This window comes from Panthera onca, chromosome B4 (genome assembly GCF_046562875.1).
Source record: "Panthera onca isolate mPanOnc1 chromosome B4, mPanOnc1 haplotype 2, whole genome shotgun sequence".
Classification (NCBI taxonomy): Eukaryota; Metazoa; Chordata; class Mammalia; order Carnivora; family Felidae; genus Panthera; species Panthera onca.
This window is the reverse complement of record NC_138345.1, coordinates 10,845,562-10,860,279: the sequence shown is the minus strand read 5'-3', so window position 1 is coordinate 10,860,279 and position 14,718 is coordinate 10,845,562. Positions and strand designations below refer to the sequence as shown.

The following is a 14,718-nucleotide window of genomic DNA, read 5'->3' as shown; positions in this document are numbered from 1 at the left end:
GAGCAGGGGAAAAACACGAAAACAAGTTACATGCCTTCAGAGAACCCAGGGGTTTGATGACAAACATTTAAGAACCCAAGGGAGAGTCGAGGGAGAAAAGTTTATTAAAACTTGCCCAGGCGATAAAAATCACTCCAAGAAGAAACAATGCCTCATTCTGCTACCTCGTTTAGGGAAACAGCACAGCAGGTACACGTTTCTTGATAAGAGTGTATTGTTTTCATATTTATCTTGTTTCTCTCTCTTCACTCCTCTTGAATAAACATAAAGAACTGATTTCTTAGATCACCTGTACGAAAAACATCACCACCAAATCCTCTGAAGAGTCAGAGTCCTCATAGCCAGAGCGGTTGGAATTTAACAAGAGAACATTTCTGATTAAAAAAATTTTTATTTATTTTTGAGAGAGAGAGAGAGAGAGAGAGAGAGCGAGCAGGGGAGGGGCAGAGAGAGAGGGAGACAGATTCCCAAGCAGGCTCTGCATGGTCAGCGCAGAGCCCAACATGGGGCTCGAACCCACAAACCACAAGATCATGACTGAGCTGAAACCAAGAGTTGGACATTCAGTGACTGAGCCAGCCCAGGGCTCCCCGTTTCTGATTTTTCACAAATAAAAAGGCCAATCCTAAGGGTCCCTTGAGGCCTCACTTATGAACTCTGCTAAGGTCTCCGTGAAAGCTGGTTTCAAAAGGGGAGCCCCTGTGGGGCCCCCCCCATGAGGAATCTTGCATGAAGAACCCCATACTGGAGCAGGCTCAGGCCGTGTGCACTTTGAGAGACTCAGTGACACCCTGTGCCTCAACAGGGCTTGTGAGAGGACAGTGTGAGCTGGGGTGAGAAAAGCAGAGATCAGACTTTCTGCCAGTTTTGTGTGGATTAGCAGGCACAGAGAAGTCACCCAGCAGAGCGGGCAGGAGAGGGGCCGGGACAGATGCTTCACTCTGGTAACTGCTAAGTATTACTGTTTGCAGGTGAGACTCTGGTTTGGCCATGTGTACATACCCTCCTAAAAGCAAAAAATTTTCTTCCCCCTGATTTCAAGTATTAAGATAAATGGAGAATGATTTACAGGTATCACTTTGAAAACAATTAGGCACTTAAGATTCATCTTTTCTTTTCGTTACAATTTTGCTTTGAAATGTGGTCCTTACAATTCCCTTGAAGATGACCCCTTGTGAATGTCTAATGCCTCTTTGCAAAGTAGATGTTTTTGTTAATGTGATACGCACACATACAGGAATTAGTTCATCAGCAGCTGTAATTTGAGCCTCATACAAAACATGGCTTTCATTACTAGGGTTCGGGGCCCAAGAAATGACCAGATTAATAGCCAGTATAATTATGAATAAATAGAAGGAAAGGTTATAACCACTTAAAATAACTGAGTGTAAGTATAAAATGCAAAAACAAAGCTGTTTATACTTAAATCTCTACATTTATTTTTCCAAAAATGTCATTACGAGAACAAATATACTCCTGTATAGTCAAGTTCACCTTAATCACAATGAAGTCATAGGATAACTTAAAAGAGATAATCCTCGTATTTAAAGGATGTTTAAAATGTCAGCCATAATCAAGACCTCTAATTTGAAACACCATGTACGGCATCTCACTTTGTAAAAAGGTAATACATCCCTCAAGACTTCTTCAAACAAATCCAACATAAATAGGAGTACAATAAAAACTATTTTCAAAACCAAAAAAATCAAAGCACCTATTTAAATTAAATCCATCAAGAGTCTATAAGATTATTTCAGGAGGACACGGGCCGGATGAGACACTAAAAACTATAGTTCTAAGGAAAAAAAATGACAATCATTTTATGTAACTTGCTATAAGGCAGATACATACTATATACGAATACTATAAAGGATGCACTTCACAGCACATTTAAAAGTATGAATTGAAATAATACTCAACAGGAAGAAACTGATTCTGTGACACTGGCTGAGACAGAATAACAGAAGGGCGTGACTTAAAAGCGTGGCCCTTCCCAGTCTATTTTTAGAGACTTAAGACTCCAGCCTTAAATAGTTTTAATAATGCTTGTGGCTACAACTCAGCTTGTAAAACATAGTCTGGGAGAATACAGTTCTTTTCACATCGTGTAAACCAGTTTGCTGCTTTTTCCCCTTGAAAACTAATCCCAAGGTCTTGCTCCCAGAACACGAAGGGGTCTTAAGAATTTCTTTGTTTCCGTCTGTTCGGTAGCTGCCTTGGAACATGCACAACTAAAATTGGGTGATAAGCTGAAAGCAGGTTAAAATTTGGTGATACATCTCTTAAAAGTGTTCTTCTCTAAAGAAGGAACTGTCTGCTTATCTGGAAGCCTACCTGGGCTATTACTCTTCTTGTGTACAGAGCAACTTATGGGTGAGGAGAAAGCACTTTGATTATGGAGATGTGCCCTTTTCAAGGTGCCAGTCTCGATGTCACCCATCACAGCTGGGACAGCAGCATCTGTCAAGGGAATGGGAAGGCCTGTCTCGCATCCTGTAGTCACTTGATAGGGTTTTAAGAAGTTTATGTATGTGTACTAATGAATGTGCATACGATACCTGTGTGTGTGTGTGTGTGTGTGTGTGCGTGCGCGCACATAGGCTTCTATAAACACATATTATGTACACATATATACACAATACACACTCACCCACGTATCCCCCAGTGACATGGCCCCCGCGGTCTGATCAGACTTGCTTTCTGAAAATTACCACCTTTTCCAAATCCACCCTTTTCCATTCCACTCCCAGAACTCAAAATTATAGTAAATCATACTCTAAAGGTTTCATTTCAATTTTCAATTAAAAAACAGGCAAACCAAATTCTACCCAGAAACAAAGGCACGTCTAGGGCTAACACACCATCCTTTATCCTTCAGAACCAAACAGAAGACCCAAAGAAGTATTTGAAGACATTACGAAAATTAAACAGGCATTTCGTTTTTATTTTCTTAGAAAAGGAGGGGGAGATCCCTGTCATAGATAACTGAGTGTAAGAGACCTAAACTGGCTTGCGTGTCACGTCCTTGGGATAAAAGTCAACATTAGGGACTGAAGAATAACAAATCAGACCCAATCCCCCTCCTTCTGAATCCTCAAAAGATACGATGGCATTTCGGGTGTTAACGGTTATTCTCTGAGCCCCCGGAAAAAGGAAGACAAGATATGGGGCCGGACTGTCTTTCACAGAAGGCTATTCCTACTCAGATGCGGCCACAGAGCCGGGTGGCACTTACTGTCCCCAGTCCCTCGGCCCAGACCACGGAGTCCTGGCACCTGTCACGTGTCTCCCTGCACAGGGCACAGCACGGGGGCTGTTGCTCCGCCCCTTACGTGCACACCCCCTGCCCTGGCCACCCAGCCTCCCCAGCCCCGCTCTCATTCTCCATCACAAGTTCTCCTTGAGGAGGCCGAGCTTCCGCAAGGCCTCCCGGCGGGCCTCCTCCGTGGAACCGCGGCCAGAGAACTGGACGGTGATGCCCTGGGGTCTGAAGCCCACAGCCCTGGGCAGTGAACCTGACCGCTTCCTAGCATCCTGGCCGCAGTCCGGCTGCCGGTGCTCGTAAAAGCTCTTGCTGGCGTTCTGGCGAGCGAGTTTGCTGGTGAGAGCCGGGTCTGGACGGAAGGTGACAGTTTTTCCGGTCGAGACGAAGGCACTGGGCTCGCTCTTCAGGACGTCGTGGATGCTCTGGAAGCCGTTGGCCAGCGGCGGGGACCATTCCGTCTGCACGCCTCGGGACCGCTGAGCGCCGGGCTGCCCGCCGGCCTGCACGGACACGGCTTCGTGGACGGGGCCGGCCTCGCTCCGGCCACGCGGCCCCTGCTCCGGAGAGCCGCTGCTCCCCTGCTCCGCGAGGTCACCCCCGGGGGCCCGGCCTTCGGGGTCCCCCGGGGACAGGAAAGAGACCCCGTTGATGTTGGCCAACACCCGGGCCTTCCGCTCCTGCACGCTGACCGCCGCCCTGGAGATGGTCTTGTTGAAATCCTTCCCCGCGCTGTTGGTCACGCTGATGTTGCTGGGGAAGCGGTGAACCTTGGGCGCCGGCTGCGCCGGGTGTCTGTGCCACGGGAGGCGGCCCCCCGTCCGAGGGGTCGCCGAGGGCAGCGTCCTCCACTCCCCGGGCCTGCCCTCCTCGGTGGGGGACGCCGGTGAAAATGTTTCACTTCCCGCCAACTTCTCGGACATTTTCTGAGCGATAACCAGGGGGGTGGGAACGGAGCGGGGCAGTTTGGGGTGCTCCGCGGGAGCAGCGGGGGCCGGCAGCTCTCTCCTGGGGGGCTCTGTCGCCAGGGCGGCCACCGGCTGGGAGGGCAGCACCGGAGGGGCCTCTGGAGCCTCGGGGTCTGGTGATGGACGACCCTGGGCTTCTGGTTTCCCGCATTCGAGGACCGGACTGTCTTCCTTCCCGGCAGGGCCAGCCCCTGAAAAGGAGGCAGAATCTTCATAAGCTACCACCTTATGTAAAAATAAATGCATCCCATTGCTTTCTTGCTGAATTTAAGAGCCCCCCCCCCCCCCCCCAGGGGGACATAATGCCATTGTCAGCAGCAGCACCTCCTGTCACCTAAACTCCCTGGAACAGTGAAGGAGAAGGTCCTGGGTGAGTCTCACCCCCTACTTGGCAAGAAGGAAACGATCAGTGATGGTGAAAGACTCGCGTCTGAATGCTCGGGACCTGGGACGCACACCGCGCACGCGCAGGCAAGGCTTCTAAGGAGGCGAGTAAACAGGAGGGAACGATAACCCTCCTGGGAGGGGGTGTCACCGAGGGAAAATGGAGACGGGACGGACGGGTGGCATCCTCCTCCGCCTAAACAGATACAGATCGCAGGTCACCCAATACTATTTGCACTTACAATCACGCACCTGTCTCCCACTGCAAAACTGTAAGCCGTGTCTAATTTTTATCCCTGTATCCTCAGAATCTCACCCAACGCCTGCTGGGGCAGGCACTTAAAACCGCTGTGGAAGTATCATGTTAGACACTGATGGGCAAGGCGGCTTTCTCTCCATTAAGTGTTTTCCTTGGCACAAGCAGATGATCTGGCACTTTTAAAGGACCAGCAGGTGCAAATGCATTTTAGGAACTACACTTCAAAGACGTGTGATAAAAACGGGACATCTGTAATTAAGTCTCTTCTTTGAAGACACGGCTGTAAACTAAGCTCCTCATCTGGAGTCTGGAACCCCAGTCTGTGAAATCGGTGTAATGCACAGCCTCACGCGCACACACACGCACACAGAGGGAGAAAAAGTATTTCTAGACGCTTGTGACAAATGGCAGTATTTTGTAGTAAGAGCCAAAATACTTTCCCTTCTGTTTTTCCCTCCTCCTTTCTAATCCTTATCCCCTTGCTATGTTTATTTCCAACATCTTTTCCAGTCAGGAGAAACAGTGCAAGACAATCCCACCTCATCCACCCCGTTGCTCTTCTCACAGCACTCAAAGGACAAAAAGCACGCCTCTCCTTTGAGGCTGCCCTGAATCCAACAGACCTGCAAAGTAGACACTAAGCCAAACTCTTGCTGCCCTTTTCCTGTTTTCCTGAACCAGCTAACTTTTTAGCCCAAATACTCCCACCTTAGGAAGTCATGCCATAGAAAGAGGGGGCATAAGATTGTTCAAAATCTGAGATCAAACCTCACAGGCTAAAAATATATATATAAACAGAACCTTGTATGTTCTGTTTGTAGAATGAATTGTTATACCTGGAAGTCAATTCCAATTTTCTTTCTTTCTTTTTACTATACAGTAAAGCCTTGGGTTGCAAGTAACATGTTCTGCGAGTGTTCCACAAGATGAGCAAACGTTTTTTTTTTTTTTAATATTAACAAAAATTTTATTCATTTTTGAGAGACAGAGTGCGAGCAGGGATGGGGCAGAGAGAGAGGGAGACACAGAATCGGAAGCAGGCTCCAGGCTCTGAGCCATCTGTCAGCACAGAGCCTGACACGGGGCTCAGACTCAAAAGCCACGAGATCATGACCTGAGCTGAAGTTGGACACTTAACCGACTGAGCCACCCAGGCGCCCCAAGACAAGCAAACGTTTCCAATAAATTTTAACTTAATAAACGAGCAAGACTGATATCAGTAGTACGTGATGCTGAACATCACATGATCACAACCGAGCCAATGGTTCTTGAAATTCGCTTTGATATACGAGTGCTTTGGATTACAAGCATGTTTCTGGAACGACTTGTGCTCACAAACCAAGGTTTTACTGTATATGAAATAGATTCGTATGGTCTGCCAGTCTCATTCTTTATTCTAGTTCCTTTGAACTTTCCCTTCATGTGTTATCTCCTAATATGCTACGAAAGCATCTACTGGTTGGATACTCAAACTCCACCCTGCAAAAACCCCCACAGCGTCCACACTGGCACACACACGGGAAGACCACAGTGTCCCGAATGACACTAACGAACCGAGTCAGAGGCTGGGGACTGGGCTTTGCTCCTCACCTGCTGTCTCAGTCGCAGCCGGGAGGAACTCGGGTTCCCCCTCCTCAGGTGCCGGCTGCACTAAATCGATGACATCTCCCGGCTCCGAGTGACTGGAAGTGCTCTCGTCCAGAGACCCTGGAGAGTGGGAGTGCACACCGCTGTCACACAGGACTTGCTCCTCACAATCATCTTCCAGGGAATCAATAGTCTCTTCAAAAAACAGGATGACATCCTTTTCCTCATGTGTCAGGTACTTGAGGCTCTCATCATCCTGTGTTAACGGGTGTGGGGGTTGGGAACGGAAGGGAGAAAGCAAACAGTTGTTTTGCTGAAGAGAGAAGCCATGACAAAGTCAGGATCTCTTGCAGAGCCCTGGGTGGAATCCACGTCCCTCTACAAGTTCCCGTCGGGGAGGATCTGCCATTCAGGTGGCCCCACTGACAAACCCGTGCCTGTGTCCTCCCCGTGGTACCTGCGTGAAAAAGAACGCTGCCAAGAAACTGTAGCAAGTAAAGCGTCTTAGAATCTATTATTAACTCCAGTCTTATGGCTCCTAGGGAGTCAATGGCAGAAAAAGAATTCTTCTCCAAGCCTCCTTGGGAAGGAACACTGTTCTCAACTTCCTGCTCTCTGATGTCTTCCCACAGTAGCAGTGGGGGACATCTTTGGATAAAGACAATGGCCATGAATGCACATATTTAGCTTCCTCTCCTCCAGAAACCTCACGAAAACAATAATGGGATTCATTTTTGTTGGAAGGCACCAATCACAAAGACAAAAAAGAAGAGGAAAAGAGACAGCAGTAACAGAGTGTGGGAAGTTAGGCAGCCGCAGGACAGGTGCAGCCGACTCCGGAGACCCAAGGAATCTGATTTTTAGCAGCTGTGGGAAGCCGGTGACCCACCTGCTGAGTACAAGGGAGCCCCTCGCTGCCCCCCCATTCGCAGGTGCTGAGGGTACTGGGAGCGGGGCCAAGAGGAGCGGGGCCAAGAGGGCCAAGAGGAAGGGCCACTTCTGTGTAAAGAGCAGAAGTGGTTCAGCAGGAATGAGGTCATCCCGGCAGAAAACTAGATGTTTTTTAAAAGAAGGTAAAAGAGGGATCTGAAGCAGAGTTGACAGTGAGAGACCACAATGAAAACGAGCAGTAAAGGAAGCCAACCTGATGCCCTCTGGACTGAAGTCTGGAAGTCTTCCCTGAGGTATCTGAATCCAAGGGCCAAAGGGGCCGACGCCATGGGCTCCCCAACGAAGCAGCTCAGCCACATGCCCCTACAGGGGAGAGGACAGTCAACCAACCCCCTGATTTCTGACCAGCTTCTCAACGTTCTCCTCTTAAACACTTGCACATGCCTAAGGATCACGGAGTCTCACCATGAAAGACGCAGCCGAACAGACAAAAAGGAAAAGAAAGCAATTTACAAAAACAAACTATGCAGAATGATGACAATTTCAACAAGATTACCATTCATATCCTCAGGGAGTTGTGGAGATACTGAATCCATCAAGAATATGATCTTATTTAAAAAAAAAACCCACAAGACAAAAACACAGCTCTTCGAAATTAACACTCGGACCACAGGACTGAAAAACGAAATAAAAGCCTACAAGGTAAAGTGGAGACACTAGTAAAGTAAAACAAATAGTCAAAATTTGTTTTAAAATAAGGAAGATAAGAAAATCAGAGGATAAGTATGGGAGGGCCAACATCTGAAATAATGAGAGCTCCAGAAAGATAAATCAGAAAAGTAGAGGGGAAGAAAGTAATCAAAATAAATAAGTAAAATAAGGAGAGGCCCCTGGGCTGAGAGACCTGAGTTTCCGAATGTAAAGGGGCCGTCAGAAAATCTAATGAACAAGAATGAAACAGACCTATGCGGGCTGAGGGACCTCCCTGTGAAATCTCAGGACACCGATGACACCGGAGGACAAGGGCAAGATCGTGAAAGCTCCCCAGAGAGAAAAAACAGGTCACAAAACAAAAGACCAGGAATCAGAACAGCAACAGACTTCTCAGCAGGAAGCCAGAAGATAGTGTCATGATTCCTTTAAGATTCGGAGTGAAAGGAGAACTAGAATTCTACCCCTAACCAAATTAAGGTTATGGTAGAATAAAGATGTTTTAAGATACATGAGGTCTACACAGTGCATCCCCCACATATGCCTTTCTCAGAAAGCTTCTGCAGGGTGGTAGGGGAATGTGGTTTTCCCCTAGATGAGGGAGTAAACCAACAAACAACACAGGACCAGGGGAGGATGAGAGAAAGCCAAAGGGGATCTCGGGACTCAACTGACATCCCCGGGACATCAGCCGTGCAGACAACAACCAGTCTGATGCACAGCAAGCCAGAGGGCTGAGAGCACAAAGCAAGCAAATAAAACCCGAAAGGTTATTAACCATAGAAAACTATGGTTATGAGAAAAATCACATATCTATGAACCCATTTACCTAGAGTAACGTGCACACATACACACACCTACATGCACACACACACACACACACACGCATATATATTAATTATATTCATATTCACAGTAGCGAGAGAACAAAAATGTCCAGGGGTGCCTGGGTGGCTCAGTTGGTTAAGCATCTGACTCTTTGATTTCTGCTCTGGTCATGACCTTGTGGTTGTGAGATCGAGCCCTGCATCAGGCTCTGTGCTAACAGAATGGAGCCTGCTTGGGATTATCTCTCTCCCTCTCTCTGCATCTCCTTTACTCCCTCGCTCTCTCTCAAAATAAATAAACATTAAAAAAAATGTCCAACAATAAGGGTATGGTTAAACAAATCAAGGCACATTCACAGACAGAATATTACACAGGAATCTTAAATGGTGTTTTCCGAACAATGTAATGCTAAGTGAGAAAAATGCAGATGGAAAGTAAGAGTTGTCTCTCAAGTATGTGCATACTTAATATATACCCACATACATAAAATACTGGGAGGATATAGAGTAAAATGTCAATTAGAAAGCAAATAACAAATGGGTAGGAGTTAAAAGTCGTGTCCTCTAGTGAGTAGGAAGTTGGGGGAGGGGTGCTTTTCATAACACTTTGAAGCTACTTGACCCTCTATGAGTGTGAACTTTGATAAAACAACAGAAAAGGTGTGGAAGCAAACTCAGTTAAGAGCTGACCCAGGCGGTGCAGGGGAATGCTTTTCACACTGGGATCTGAGAGGTTACGCAAATGCGCGCCAGCCCGCCCAAAGCACCTGACTCCCAGACCATCCCAGAGCCTGCTGGCTCCACAGATTTAGAGACCATTCTTTCGTTTAAGGCATCCATTTGTTTTTGGTATAATTAACCCAAGAATACATGCAAATGTCTCCACCGGGCTTGACTGTATTAGCTTGATCCTCAAGGCCGGAGGATTCAGGGAAAGGCACCTGTCTGCACCCGGGTTCGGTGGGCAGACAGAATGGAAAGTCTCTGGAGAGAGATCCACAGCATGGGTTGGGTCAGGAGACAGCAGAATGCGGCTCGGGAGAATAAGCAATACACATCCACCAGATATAAACCTATATACAAGTGCTGGGTCACAGATATGTGTCCATTATGGTAGATACAAACAGTTCTCCCAAATGCCTGTCCCAGTGTGATTCCCATGGGCACGCCTGCTTGTTCTCCCCATGCAGCTGGCATACGCGAGTCTCATTCTGATGTCCGGTCCATTCCCAAGAAGATGAACAGTGTTGGGCCATGTTTTTTCCCCATGATACTTAACTAGCCATTTGGAGATCCTCATACAAAGTGCCTGTTCAAATCTTTTGCCTATTTTTCTATCCAGTTGTCTTTTTAAAAATACAGGACTATACATACTAGATAGAAATCTTTTACTGGAAATATTTATTGCAAGTATCGGCCACTACTCACTAGCTTCCCTTTTCTCTCTCCTAATGGGAGTCTTGTGATGGCTAGTCCTTAATTTTAATGTAGCGTAAAGTTTCATGGTTAGAGTTTTTTGTGTCCTATTTAGGAAACCACTACCAACTCCATGGTCATGGAGATACTCACCTGTTTTATTCTAGAAGCATTATTTTTAACTTTCCATATTCAGTGCGACAATTAATCTGGAATGAACTTTTCTGTATGGCATGAGGTCAAGAGTCATTGTCTTCTTTTTTTAATGTTTATTTATTTATTTTGGAGAGAGAGAGATAGCAGGCAAGCAGGAGAGAGGGGGAGAGAGAATCCCAAGCAGGCTCCAAACTGTCAGTGCACAGCCTGCCACGGGGCTCGAACTCACAACCACGAGATCATGACCAGAATGGAAATCAAGGGTCAGATGCTTAACAGACTGAGCCACCCAGGTGCCCCTCATTGTTTTCTAAGTTGACATCCAATTGTCCAGCACCGGACCTTGAAAATACTATCCCTGAACACTGCATATTCCCTTGGTTGTAAGTCAAATGACAGTGTGCGTGTCTGTCTGTTTATGAATTCTCTTATCTGTTTGTCTACTTGTCTACTCATATACCACTAATACAGTGTTTCTTTTTTTAAAATGTTTACTTTTGAGAGAGAAAAATAAACGTGTACGCAAGAGCAGGGGAGGGGCAGAAAGAGAGGGAGACAAAGATCTGAAGCAGGCTCTGCATTGACAGCAGAGAGCCGAACGTGGGGCTTGAACTCACAAATGTGAGATCATGACCTGAGCCCAAGTCTGTTGCTTAACTGACTGAGCCACCGAGGAACCCCTAAAACATTGTTTTAATTATTACAAGTCTCCAGATCTGGTAGTTTAAAGCCCTCCAGTTCTGCTGTTCATCTTTAAGTCTGTGATAGCTCTTTCGACCCTTTTGACTTCCATGTAAATTTTAGTATCAGCTTGTCAGTTTCCAGACACCCAGCTACACACACACACACACACACACACACACACACACACACACACACACACACCTCTGCCGGGACTTTGACGGGGACTACACAGAAGTTCCTCAAGTTGAGGAGAACTGAATTTTCCAACGTTCTGACTCCTCTGATATGGTACACGCCCTCACTTACTCAGATTAGTGGCTCTCACACTGTGGCCCTTCGACCAGCAGCCACAGCACCTAGAACTACAAATGCTTGGGCCCCACCTTAGATCTGCTGCATCAGGAACATTAAGGGCCTCCAGTCTCTGTGTTAACATACACTCTGGGAAATACTAACGTGCTAATGTTGGGTAGGCACTGATTTGGTTCTGTGACTTCTCTTGAGAATGTCTTGCAGTTTCCAGCCCGAGCCACCCAGGTGCCCCCAAGTGTGTTTGTTTGTCTGTTTAAACATTTCTTTTTTTTACATTTATTTATTTTTGAGAAACAGAGTGAGACAAAGCGTGAACGGGGGTGGGGCAGAGAGAGAGGAGACACAGAATCTGAAGCAGGCTCCAGGCTCCAAGCTGTCAGCACAGAGCCCGACATGGAGCTCGAACTCACAAACTGTGAGATCGTGACCTGAGCCGAAGTCGGACGCTCAACCGACTGAGCCACCCAGGCACCCGAAGTGTGTTTGCTTTTAAGATAATGAGTGGGTTTTAGATTTTGTCAAATCTCTTTTTATGTATTATAGTGGTTCTCAGCAGGTGGAGAGGTTCCCCTTCACAGGGCATTTGGCAGTGCCTGGAAACACTTCTGGTTGTCACAGATGGGTGGGCACCGCTGGCATCTAGGGGGTGGAGGCCAGGAGCGGTGTTCCACATCCCACAGGACAACTCCCCACATAAAGGATGATGTGGCCGAGGAGGCTGAGGAGAGACGATCATATCCCTTTTCTCCTTTATTCTGTCCAAGAGCTGAATTGCAATGATTGATTTTCAAATATTAAACCAACCTTGCGTTCTTGGAACACGGCCAATCTGGTTGTGATGCTATCTTTTTTATACATCACTGAATTTGATTTGCTAATATTTTGTTTAGACTTTCTGCATCTCTGTTCACAAGACAGACTGGCCTGGAATTTTCCTCTTTTTGCCATCAAGTTTTGTATATATCTTTTTAAAATGTCAAGTTTTACAAGCACCTGGGTGGCTCAGTCGGTTGAACGTCTGACTTCGGTTCAGGTGATGGTCTTGCAGTGTGTGGGTTTGAGCCCCGCCTTGGGCTCTGTGCCGACAGTTCAGAGCCTGGAGTCTGCTTCGGATTCTGTGTCTCCCTCTTTCTCTCTGCCCCTCCCCTGCTCTCATTCTGTCTCTCTTTCAAAAATTAAATAATAAACATTAAAAAAATTTTTTTAAATGTCAACTTTTGGAACAATGTGCCCTAGGATTTTAATTTTAGTTCTTAGCTTATCTTTTTGCTCCACCTTTCCTGAGATGTTTTGGGGGTGGGGTGGGGAGGAAAGACTGAGTTTAAGAATACTTTTTCTCTAGCTGAAATTAGAGCAGGTTCATATTAACTAGATCCGTGTAATTTTATCAGTCTGCATACCTAGCAGTGTACAGTCCCTGAAAACTTCAACACTCCCTGTAAAAACAGGATCAGTGTGAAAGGCATTAGAAGAGGGGCAAGGTACTGTGAGGGAAAATGGGCATAAAGCGTTCCTGACTATTTTCTATTGAGCACTGGACCAAGGGCAAGAGAAATAGGTTTTAAAAAACCCAATATGGTCATCTACAGAACATGTGACTAAGGAATTTACACTTTATTCTGAGAATTCCAGGATCCAGCCCTACCTACTTTTCACATTTCATCTCTTTACTGCTCTCCCCTTTCTCCTCTACTGCAGGGGTGGTAACTTCCTCCGTAAGGGGACAGGGAGTAAATATTTCAGGTTCTGCAGGCTTTACCATGGCAACTACTCAACTCTGCCCATGTAGTGTGAATGTACAGTATGTTAACGAACGGGTCTAGCTTTGTTACAATAAATCTTTACAAAGGCAGTGAGGGTCCAGGGGTGCCTGGGTGGCTCAGTCAGTTGAATGTCCAATTTCAGCTTGGGTCAATGATCTCACGGTTTGTGGGTTCGAGCCCCATGTCAGGCTCTGTGCTGATGGCTCAGAGCCTGGAGCCTGCTTTGGTTTCTATGTCTCCCTCTATCTCTGGCCCTCCCTGCTCATGCTCTGTCTGCTCTCTCTCAAAAATATATAAACAACAACAACAACAACAACAGAAAACCACAGGTAGGGGCCTAGATTTGGTCCACAGGCTGTAGTTTGCCAACTCTTGCTCTGTACTCTAATCAGATCAAACCACCTGACATCTCCTGTGCCTGTGTTCACATCATCAGTGCCTGTCCCTGCATAGCCACCTCTTACCTATCCTTTATGGTCCAATTTAAATGTGACCACACTTCCAGCCTACTCCATAGCATCTACTGAATCATACATGCAAATATTTGAGTATCTATTGAACACGAGCAATGTAAATACAACAGCGTAAATAAAGTTCTTGCTGTCTAGTTGATCATCTAAAGAGGGCTTTAGATGGGAAAACAGGTATTTACTTCAGAGTCTAGAAATGGCTCTGACGAGGTGACTACAGGGTGTTAAGGAAATGGGTACCAATCCCCACTTTTGGGAAAGGGGTCTGATCTGGAAAACTTTGGTGAGGAAATGATATCTGCCAATAGTCTGAAAGAAGTGGGTGAGAGTCAAACACAGGGGGGCAGTTATATCTGTGTCCAAAGAGGTCACGTTGGCTATTGTGTGAGGAATAGCGAATGTGGGAAGCAACCTGGATGAGATTTCAAGGGTCACCTAAACCAGAGCAGGGGTGATGGGAACAGAGGAGGAGACGAGATTTGACAGAGATTTAAAGTGTAGAATCAGGGGCACCTGGTTGGCTCGGCTGGTTAAGCGTCCGACTTGGCTCAGGTCATGATCTCATGGTTCCTGAGTTGGGAGGCCGCGTCAGGCTCTGTGCTGACAACATGAAGCCTGACTGGGATTCTCTCTCTCCCTCGCCTCTGCCCCTCCCCCACTCACGTGCTCTCTCTTCCCCTCCCTCATTGCCTCTCCACGCCCCCTCTCTCTCAAAATAAATAATAAATAAACTTAAAAAAGAGAGAAATAAAACAGAGAACCAGCACCTCCTATTAGTTTCTCTCCCGTAGCTGTCCCTCACCCAGGGCTGCAGCCCCACCGGGGTGTTCACCCTTAAAGAGGAGCCTTGTGTGGGAGGCACCCCTGAACCACCCACAGAGCTTACAGGCTGTCTCGTCACTGTGACCAAAACGTCAGCTGCCTCCTCGCCATGTCTGTCTGCTTTGTCCCTCTGCCGACCAGAACAGGAAAGCTTCCTCCGAAATCCAGCGACACCGTTCATTTTGTGATTTTTCTAGAATTTCTTG

The 14,718-nt window shown here is 46.8% G+C and overlaps 1 protein-coding gene across 3 annotated transcripts in view; it reads right to left on the bottom strand.

Moving 5' to 3' along the window:
- Positions 1-1,415: 1,415 nt before the first annotated feature.
- The window catches only part of PROSER2 (proline and serine rich 2), a 45,158-nt gene continuing 31,855 nt past the window's right edge, over positions 1,416-14,718 (bottom strand). For all 3 annotated transcript variants that reach the window (XM_060659322.3, XM_060659321.3, XM_060659325.3), the window contains exons 3-4: positions 6,464-6,716; positions 1,416-4,421 (exon numbers count right to left, since the gene is read on the bottom strand). In XM_060659322.3, the coding sequence (XP_060515305.2) occupies positions 3,388-4,421; positions 6,464-6,716 (1,287 nt within the window). In that variant the 3' untranslated portion in view covers positions 1,416-3,387. The remainder of the gene's footprint in view (positions 4,422-6,463; positions 6,717-14,718) is intronic.